This window comes from Serinus canaria, chromosome 11, assembly GCF_022539315.1.
Source record: "Serinus canaria isolate serCan28SL12 chromosome 11, serCan2020, whole genome shotgun sequence".
NCBI lineage: Eukaryota > Metazoa > Chordata > Aves > Passeriformes > Fringillidae > Serinus > Serinus canaria.
Window position 1 is genome coordinate 18729078 of NC_066325.1, and position 10630 is coordinate 18739707.

At 51.6% G+C, this 10630-nt stretch overlaps 1 protein-coding gene across 1 annotated transcript in view; it reads right to left on the minus strand.

Moving 5' to 3' along the window:
* Window positions 1-3973, minus strand: part of ZCCHC14 (zinc finger CCHC-type containing 14) — a 47413-nt gene extending 43440 nt beyond the window's left edge. Inside the window, exon 1 of the mRNA XM_009090775.4 lies at window positions 3046-3973. Coding sequence (XP_009089023.2) covers window positions 3046-3609 — 564 coding nt within the window. The 5' untranslated portion in view covers window positions 3610-3973. The remainder of the gene's footprint in view (window positions 1-3045) is intronic.
* Window positions 3974-10630: the final 6657 nt, after the last annotated feature.

Sequence of the window (10630 nt, forward strand, 5' to 3'; positions counted from 1 at the left end):
TTCCATGGGGAAATTCCTGCTGCTGTCTGACCTGAGCCTGCCCTGGCCCAGCCTAAGGCATTTCCCTCTCCTGCTGTTCCTGGGCCCTGTCCCCTCCTGGCAGGAGCTGTGCAGAGCCAGGAGGGATTGCTGGGATGTCCTGGGCAGCACCAGGAGTTGGACTCAATGATCTTTGTGGGTCCCTTCCAACTCAGGATATTCCATGATTCCATCCTCACAGAGTCCAAGGCAATGTAGAGAGGGCAGCATTTCCCCTCCTGTTCATAAAATGTTCATTTTATACCATCAGGTAGAAACCATCAATCTAATAATTACTGACCTACTTAAAGCCAGCCACAGCCACCTTTTCCTGCAAAGTTAAGGTTCAGATAAGACAAGAAGCCTCTGAAAAAGCACAAAAGAGACATAGGCAGCTGTTTTAAGCCTCCTCATAGTCAGCAACTGCAGACAGTAAAAGGAAACAGCAAAAAGCAGTTTGCAGCACTGACCACCTTCAGCTGTGCTCACCTACCCCAAAGCAACTTGAGGAATCATGAAATATTTACAGTAAATTTGTATCAACTGTTTTGTCTCTTCACTATTAAACACAATTTGATTTTGAGATATTTCACTGTTAAATGTGAAAGAGGGGATGGAAAAAGGAATGCAAGGTCCCATCCTCTGGCAAAACTTATAGCTAATATCAGGTTGGGGCATATTTTAATAGGGCTGGCTAGGCAGAAGCAGCACATTCCCACTGGTTTTTGCAAGGAGAAAAAGAGCACTGCTCAGATTTCTGTTGCATCTCCCTGACTAAACAAGTTAACCATAAATCAGAAATTGTAGCAGTAGGGCAGGTACAGTTACACATGAGTTACACTCTATTCCCACTCTCCCAAGGGGGAAGCTGTGGGTAACTCACCCAGTTCACAACCAGCTCCCTGTTTGCAACCCACCTCACATCCACACCATCCCAGCTTCCTCAAGTTTTTCAGGAGCTCAAATGGTGAGCATTTCTCCAGCTCTTTAAGGATGAGCTCAGAGAGGAGCAGAATTCCCCCATTTAACACCCAGCTACCAGCACCAGCTCAGCGTGGCTAACCCTGGATAAAGCAACAGGAGCCAGGAGAAAGTGCTGGCACCAGGGAGGGAATTCTCCAATTCCAAGGAGGAAGAGCAGCAGCCCAGGGCACTCACTTTCTCTCCACAGCCACATTGTTTTTTTTCTAGGTGATGTTACAGCACAACATCACTTGGTAACACCTCAAGGACTCGGTGTTGGAATTTATTTGTGCATATTTAAACAGGGCTGAATGGATAGAGAGATTGTTTTTTCCACTTGCTTCATCCAACTCCTGGTTTAAGCCAACTGCTTCCTCTAAAAGTAACAGAATTACCCAGTGAAGAACAACAACAAAAAAATAATCTTAAGGAAATCTGCATCACTTCACACAAAATGCACATTCAGAGACTGTGAAGGCAAAGTCACCTTTGTGTTCCCTCTCACTACTTCGTACTTAGCAACCAAGATTCTTCAACACAGAATCTATAAAAATGTGCTTTTCAAAGAGACAACCCTTCAGTGAGCTCAGAAGAAAAGAAAAATCAAATGATCCTGGCTGCCTTATTCCTGGCAGGAAAAATGGCAGGATGGATTCTCCGTCCATCTTAGATTGACATAAATAGTGCTGGAGTTCCTCAGCTCCATAAATCCTGCAGCTCAGAAAGAAGACTCAAAACCCTTCCTGCCTGCCTGATTTTATCTTTTTTTCTTGCTTGTCTTATTTTGGGGGAACTTGGATATGATTTACAGTGTTTCCTTTCCAACCCAGGGTGGCTGCATCATTTGAATAAGGGAAGCTGCAAGGAGCGAAGTATCTGAAAAGAAGCTTTTTTTCTGATTTGAATTATATCCTTCTACATCCTGTGTGAAATGTTCTTTCCAGCTATATTTTATCCACATGGAGGTCTCAGCTGAATGAAGAGGCTCTCCCATGCCTTGTTCTTTCCCCCTTTACTACAGGAGATTAGGAACAAGATAGGAAGGGAAGAATAAGAAAAATATGAAGCTGAACACATCTCAATTTTACAAAGCAGAGGTGTTTAAAGAAACATGAAATGGGAAGGGAATTTGTATTCAGGGGAAGACTGTGCACAGATTTCTGTCTCAGTCTGGAATTCAACACTCAACTTAGTGAAATCTCTACTGAGCCCTGAGAAACAGCTTTATTTAGAGTATTATTCCAATCCAGGGGTTTTCACAGCTTTTAGGCATTCCCCACCTTTCCCAAGAGCAGGGTAACACATCATCCACTCACCCTCAAAGGCAGCAGCTTCTCACAAGCACCCTCTGAGCTGGTGCTTAGGTTGAACTTTCAAGAGGGTTAAAATCAGGCACAGACACTTTGACTCCCTAATTTGTAGCGGGCTGAGAGCAATTAAGCAGTCATATATCTAATGCCTCACATCTTAAAACGCTCCTGTCTGGTCTAACTGCTGGCAACTGAAGGAAAGAACAGCAAGTTAATGACGGTGAACCCCGACACCAGGATCAATACCCGAGGGATGCAGAGTGACAGAAAACGACAACATTTCTTTGAGCTTAACACCAGCAACTCCAAACGTTTGCCTCCACATTCTTCTAAACAAAACCCAGTCTCACCAAGATGCTTTGGACACTGGACAGCTACTCCTCCTTTCCAACTTTTTCCAGGGGGAACTTTCAAACAGATGCTTTTATCTAGAGATGCTTTTATTTCCCTTCCTAAATCACCGATTTTCCACGCAGCTGGCAGGACTGTTCCCCCAGCAGATGCTCTGAGAAGCAATCAGGGAGGGCTTATATTGCCGCTGGTGATCTGCTCGTCAACCCTTTCTCATTTAAATGTCACAAGCTCGTAAAAACTCCATCCATCCTCTCCCCGTGCCCCCAGCTGACCATCCCCACCATCTACCAAATGCCTGCCTCTGTAGCTGCCATTTAGCACTGTGCTAAAGCACGGTTTAAAATGAGAGCCGAAGACAGAGCCTGGTGCCATTCCAGCGCGCAAAAAGCAGGATACCCACCTTATGGCAGCCAGGATAGGTTGCCATGGTGTTGAGGGTAGAGGTGCTGGGATTCTTGCTGGTGCTGGCCATGAGACTCTGGATCTGGGTGAGCTCCTGCCTCAGCACCTGCTTCTGGTGGAAGCTGAACGCCGGGTGGTTGGATGCCATGGTGAAGAGCAACAGGAACTCATCCCCCGTGCGGCCCTCGTTGAGCTGCAGCCCGTAGTTGTTGATGACCGAGTCGATGTGGGTGAGGGTGCGGAACAGGACCCCGGCGGCCTCCCGGTGGGCAGAGCCGAGCAGGGCGAGGGACACTAGGAGTTTGCTGCGCACCACCTCGTCCGTCAGGTTGGTAAGGCTGCCCAGGTCGGCGGGGTTGTTGGCCTTGATCTCGGAGTCGCGCAGGGAGTGATAATCCTTGCGGGCCAGGTCCTCCAGGCAGGCGCCCAGGAAGCGCAGCTCCAGAGGGATGCACAGGTCCAGGAGGCCGCACAGGAACTCCACGCGCTGCGGGGAGGGCAGCTCGGAGAACCAGCGGTACACGCCGTCCCGCTGCAGCCGCGGGCACCGCTTCTCCACCATGGTGCCCCGCGCCGAGCACGCCCCGGCCGGGGCTCGCACACCCGGCCTGGGGCAGCCCCGGGCGGGCAGGGCCGGGCCGGGCCCCGCTGAGGGCGGCGCAGGCCCGAGCGCTGAGGCGCGGCCTGGCCGCGGGGTCCCCGCCCGCCGGCGGCCCCGAGGAGGCCGCTGCGCTCCCGTTCCTCCCTCACGGGGCGGCTCCTCCGTCCCTCCGGCGGGCGCCCGGTGTCTCCATCCTCCGGCCCCGCCGGGGCCGCCCCGCCGCCGCGACCGCGGGAAATAATCCCTCCCGGGCGGAGGGGCACGGAGCGGCGTGCACACCCCGCCGGCCGCTGCGCGCAGGCGGAGGGATCCCGCGGTGAGGAGGCTCGGCCGCGAGCGGAGCGGGAGGAACAGGGAGCGACGGGCGCTTCACTCCCGGCCTGACCCCGCGGCGGGACACGCCCCCCGCGCCGCTGATTGGCCGAGCCGCCAGCTTGCCCATGGCGATTTGCTGCGGCTGCTTCTCCCCGCCCCCTTCCGCGCTCTCCGGAGCGGGGTCTCGGGGGCTTGTCAATCCTCCCAGTTTAGCTCCACCCCTAGCGCTGATTGGTAAAAGGGGCATTAAATAGGAGAGGGGCGGGGCGAAGTCTCTTTTGTGTGTGGCCGCTCGGAGGGCGGAGGGGTCGCGGCTGCGGCCGCCGCTGCCCCGGGGGGCTCTGAGGGACGCTGACCTCGCTCCGGGCACGGCTGTGCCTCGCCCTGCTCCCGCTGACCCCGCAGAGCTGTCGGGTTTGGGCCCGGGGCTCCTGTCCTCCCCGCAGGCTGGAGAGGAGCCGCGGGGTGCAGCCTGACAGCCCAGATCGCGTGTTTGCACCTTCCTTCATTCTGTCCTTCATGGCCGGTGCATTTTGAGTCTGTCCCCGGCTCCGAGTGCTGCCCGTGCTGTTTGCTGCTCACAGTGTGGGCAGTTTTCCTGCCTTTTCAGCCAAAGCGCCTCACTCCAGCCACGAGGAGCCCGCGGAGTAGAAGCGGGAATGGCTGCGATGCTCTCCTTGCTCAGGCGCTGTTTTTAGGCTGACAAAGAGCCCCGGGGATGCCGCCCGAGCTGGTGATGCCAAAACCCCGATAAAGCTTTTGGCAGCGGCGCTTGCCCGAGCCGCCACCAGCCCAACCCGCAGCCAGCTTGGCACCTGACTCCAGATTGTCTTTAAATACAGTGTGGAAACAAAAGAGACACCAAAGACCTCTCAAAATGATCAATTTTTTTTGGCCCCCACATTCCCATTCTCCATTCTGAACCATTATCCTGGCTGACAGCGGCGTAGCAATGCACATTTTCTAGCAGGGTTGTGACTGCAGGTTTGCACGGATGGCATTGGGAGGACACAATTTCTGCTTTTCGTGGTGTTTTTCCATGGGACCCGGCTGTTTGGCTGTGGTAGCCCAGTAGCCAGACTGCGCATCAGCTGGATAAATGACACGGGTGAAGATCTTTAACTGGGACAAGCCAGGAATAACATTTTAAATGCAGCCCCAGGCAGGCAGCGAATCAATCCAGCCTTGGTTTTTATGTGATGGTGATCTTGGAAGATGGACCGTGGGTTTTATTTTCACAAGTGCAACGTTGCTGTGCCGCAGATAAACAAAAGACCCATCATTGGTGTTTTTAAAGGCAAAATTGCATTTTTTCTCGAGTCGATCTTTATGGGATGTGCTGATGCCCAAATGTGGGCTCTCACATGAGTTGTGTGACCACTCGTGCTGGTATCACAGGCAAGAGAAAGTCTGGTTCCTCTGGGTGATGGTTTATTGGAAATCTCAATATGCACCTTGCTAAGACGAACTGCTGCACCACAAACATTCTAAACGCCGTTAGTTTATCCCTTTTTATTTCCCTGTGGAATATCGTGGGCCATCGACCGCGTTTATTGGAGCCCCAGTGAAATGAAGGAGTCAGTAGGCAGAGAACACTGGCTGGGGCTGCATAATGTCATATATTGTAAAGAGACACAGCCCTGCTTCTGTGAGAGGGTCCTTGACAGCCCCAGAGCCTCTCTGTGTCCTTCCCTTGCAGAGATCCCTCATGGAGTGCAAACCATATGTGCTTCCCTTTCCTGCCATGCCCGGCATTGTCTGTGGGAGGAAGGGATGTGTGGAAAACAGAGGAAGTGCTCTCACTCCCTTAGGAAAGGTCTGCCTTGAGTTCTAGCCCAGGGCAGGCCGTTGGCATGGGCATGATGAGTTCTTTGGTGGCCTTTCTGCTTATACTGATGTTTTTATCCATCCTGAAAGCACGTCCTTTACCCACTTATCCATCCTGAAACACCACCCTGAGCTCAAAGTCAGGTTTCTGTAGCAAGGTGAAGAAGGTTGAAACTTTCTGCTTGGGAACCAGGTCTAAGACTGAGTCTAAATAAATGTATGAATGAGAATTTTGTTGCAAAAGAGTGATTCTGTAGTTCACAGACAGAAAATTTTTTGTCTTTGATGCCAGATAGCAAAACAAAGCCTAACCTGAAATGTAATAGATGAACTGGGAGCCTTTTCTCTGATTAGAAGTGGCTTTGGGTGAAGCCTGAGGAAACCAAAAGGGGCGTGATGTAATTCTGTCACCAAGATTTCCTGGCTGTCCAGGGGCAGAGCCAGGAACTGCTTTCAGGGAGATAAATCAACTGAGTAAGAGCTCGAGTTACCACCTGTCCAGGCAGTGGGCTGGGAGTGAAGGTCGTTCTGGGGTGCCTGAGCTGCCCTGCTCCTCCTGTGAGCACGGGACACCAAACTGGCTCCTCATTTCATCCCCAGATCATCCCCTTTCCTGCCTGTTCTCCCTGACAATTCTCTTTGTGCAGGCTTGGCACAGCTGGGGAAGATTCCTTGCTGGAGCAATCAGTAAGCAATAACTAATGTTCCTCTTTTTGTATTTTCAGAGCATGCAGAGGCTGTTGTTGGATGTTGCAGTCAGCTGAGGACTGAGAGAGAGTCCAGCCCTTCAACACCTCAGTCTTCCCTGATGTTGGAAGATCTGAATTCTCCTGTTTGGATTTCCTCAATCCTGTTAAACTTGGAGCTTGGCTTAAGTCCTTCTTTCCCTCCAAGCAGCACCTCAGAGCCATTGTAGCCAAATCCTTTATCACAGGATTGATTTATCATATCCTGATTATCACAGATAATTCCTTCCTGTGAGTTTGACTCCATGCAACACATAATTGTCCAAAAGCCTATGAAAATTAACTGAAATAATTCAGTGTGAGGCAGGTGACTGAGTCCAGTGTGAAAGGAGATTTTTCACTTCTGTGTCCATCCACAGAGGCAATGGGAATGAGAATCTCTACCCTGGAAAAGGAGGAGATTTATTTGGGAGGCTGCTGGATAAAAGAACAGTTGAGTTACCCAGATCCATCAAGTGCCCAGTGCTCCCAACCCACAGAACTCCTCCACAGGGACCTTCTCAGAGCTTTCTCCCATCACATTTAGGAGACTTTGGGAGGCTGTTCAACACTTGCAAAATCCTCTGCCCATTTAATGACAGGTTTGCATTTTAAACCTCCTAAATGTGGCTTAAATCTTAGCACTCCTGCCAGAAATCCAGCCTGGAAAACTCAAACCTTCTACCCAGATGACTCTCAAAGCCAAACCTTCTGCCCAGATGACTCTCGGAGCCAGAGGTGGACCCACTGCTGTGTGGGGTATGAGTCAGCTGGGATGGGCAGCCTTTCCTCCAGTGCCAAAGCTGCTTTTCCTCCTTTGGGGATTGAATTGCCTTCCCAGGGTGATCCAGTCTGAAAGCCCACTCTGTACATGGATGAACATAAAACCTGACAGAGAAACTGAGTGTTCAAAGCGGGATCTCTGTGCTTTTCCCCCCGCAGCTGCCAGCTCCTCTGGAAACACTCCTCGCCCTGTCGCACCTCCCAAATTTCCCGATGCTGACCATCCCCTGCCTGTCCCCTCATCCCATCCTGGCTGATTTGTTCCAAACCTCCCTCCTCATGGCCGTTCTGGCCTGGCAGCTCTCCCAACCCGCCCCGAAATCCTGGGATCCTGCGGCTCCTCCCTGTCCTTTCCAGGCGGGATGCGGTGAGCGGCAGGAGCAGCAGCCTTGCGTGTCTGCGCTCCGGCCCACGGAAGGGGAAGATAAATATTGCCCTTGCATGTTCTCTCAACTACTTCTGAGCCCACGGGTTATTTCCTGTCGGCTTTCACGCAGATGCTGGAATTGGAGCTCTCGGGCTTGAAAAAACAAACAAACCCCAGCTTTGAAGCGCAGAGAAAAATATCACGTGGGCTTTGGGAAGAGAGGGGGGGAAAAAAATACCCAACCCAAAAAGCGGCCAGCTGTCGGGTCTGCAGCATCCCTTGGAGCTTGATTTTCAAGGATTAAGCCGGGTTGGGTTTGGGCGGGGTGGGGAAGGTGTCCTTGCTGTGACAGCGGATGGATTGAAGGCTGCCAGGGCTGAGCTGTGCCTGCGGGTGTCACTGCCCTCTGCCGATGGCTCCGGCACGCACACAGCTGCCTGGAAATACGCATTTTCCAGGGGTTTTTCCAGCTGGAGGCATAAAAGAGAGGCTCTCCTCTCCCTCAGCGAAGATCCCCGCTCAATCACGCTCTGCTTTATCTGCCACCTTTCAGAATTCAAAGCGAGAGCAGCCCTGAGCATCCCGTGGCCCGTGTGTCCCCCATGTCCCTTCCAGCAGTGCTGGCATGTCCCTCCCTGGCCCCCTAGCCAGGATGCCCTTCTGGCTTTGCGTGGTTCCCTGGGGGACTTCCTTCCGAGAGAAAATCCCTGTGGGATTTCCTTCAGAGCGAAAATCCACAGTGCCTGGCTGCCCAAACCAGTGCCCAGCTCCCTTCCCTTGCTCCTCATCTGCTGCCACAGAAGCTCCCCTGGGTTTCCCTGGGTTCCCTGTCCCTGCCCCTCCTGCCTGCAAGGACAGGGATGTCCCAGCTCTGCCCATCACAGGCCAGCGATTTCCTTTGCATTCCTGTTTGGAATATTCCCTTACTGAAATCTTACCCCACCAAAGCCACACTTTGGGTGACTTTACCAGATTTGGGAGGTGCACAGCCCAGCATGGAGTTGTCCTCTGTGATCCACAGGCAGATTCCAGCCCTTGTCCATTGCACAATGTTAATTTAGTCCTTGCTGAGGCCAAAACACTTCAGAGCTGGAAAGGAAAATCTGGAAGTATTTACTTGATTATTCCAGTGCCATACCTCGGGGTGTTTTCACATCCTATCCCTTCTCTCACTGCCTTGGATCAGTATTCCAATAGCCAGCTAGATCCTTTTAAAGTGCTGGAGGAGAAAGGATGAGGAAGAAAAGGAAAGTGCCCAAGTATGTGCTGAATGTGGGTGTGAAGTTCAGTGTTTCTTTGCAACATTTGAGATTCTTGCTGCGGTTGGTTATAGAAAATCAGCTTGGGTAGAAATGAAACAATGGTTTGGGTTGGAAAGGACCTTAAAATCCATCCCATTCCACCCCCTGCCATGGGCAGGGACACCTTCCACTAGCCCAGGGTAGTGGAAGGTGTAGCTCCAACCTGGCCTTGGGCACTTCCAGGGGTCCAGGGGCAACCACAGCTTCTCAGGGCACCTGTGCCAGAGCCTGCCCACCCTCCCAGGGAACAATTTCTTCCCAAAATCCCATCTGTCCCTGCCCTCTGGCAGTGGGAAGCCATTCCCCCATTTCATGTCCCTGTCCAAAGTCCTCCTGGAGCCCCTTTAGGCCCTGGAAGGGGCTCTGAGCTCTCCCTGGATCCTTCTCCTCTCCAGACTGAGCAGCCCCAGCTCTCCCAGCCCGCCTTTGGAGAGCTGATATCACCTGTCCCAGCTGCAGGTCCCACACTTGAACCCTTCTGTGCAAATTCCCAATATTTACATGTTGGGATGCACGCTGGAATCACACACTGGGGATGATTTCCTGAAGAAACCCACAAATAGCTCCTGAATGACAACCAAAATGAGAAAACTGGGATTGGTTCACAGGCAAGTCATGAATAGAAAAAGAGATGAAATTAGCTGAATGAACTGTTCATTATGCATTATTCAGCCAGCTGTACTAATTAGTGCCTTAAGGACTGTTCCTGTTCCCACTGCAGCCAACTCTGAAACTCCTTTTGATTTCAGTGGGAGCAGGACAGAGCCCTCAGAGAATGGGCCTGGTGCCTGCTCCCTCTGCAATGCCTCATGTTTTCTTTTCCTTTTACTATTTCTTACTGATTCCAATCTTTTGTGGCTTCCATTAAAAAAGCTTCTGAGGTGTCCTGCGTGGTGATCAGTTAATCACAGGGACAGAAATGTTCCCTCAGTCCCACGGCGTGTCCTGTGCCTGATGTGTTCTCTGAAGGGAAAGGTTTTTCATGTCTCTTGCTTTGCTTTTATCCAGAGGAGGAGAGAAGCTTGAAAACCTTTTAGAAAACACAATCCATCCAGAAATGTCACCAGGGCAGGAGGTGCTGAATTAAATGTTTGCACTCTGAGCCCAGAAATTGCAGTTAGGCATTTAATTTTTTTTTTCTTCTGTATATGGGTAATATTTGTGCTGTTTTTTTCCCACCAAAAACTCCTACAGCTCTGAGTGTGGCAGTGTTAGAAAAAAAGCACCAAACTGGTGCCTGTGTCACATCAACAGCAGTTCTCCACCAGGCCACTTGCTGGGGGCCAGAATAACGTGGTTTATATCTCACTTTTCTCCCCAAGCACAAACCAACACCTTCAGGAGAAACAAACCCTGATTTTGGTGTGGCTCAGAGCGTTGTTCTGCTCCCTGCTTCATCCTGGTTTGAAAACCAATTCCTTTGGAGAGGCACCACAGCACATCACCATCCACAGAGTTTTCCCAGCTGGTGCTGAGGCCGGAGAGGATCCCAGTGGATACTCAGATCCCAGCTGGACTTGAGGGCATCACACCTCAATGAATATTCCCCTCCTGCTGCAGAGTCCTCTGCCCCCCAGCCCAAGGCAGAGGTGTCTCCACTCAGGACTGTGTAGGGAATGTCTGGCCAGAGAACAGCTTCCCTTTTCCATGTTTTGCTGGTTTTT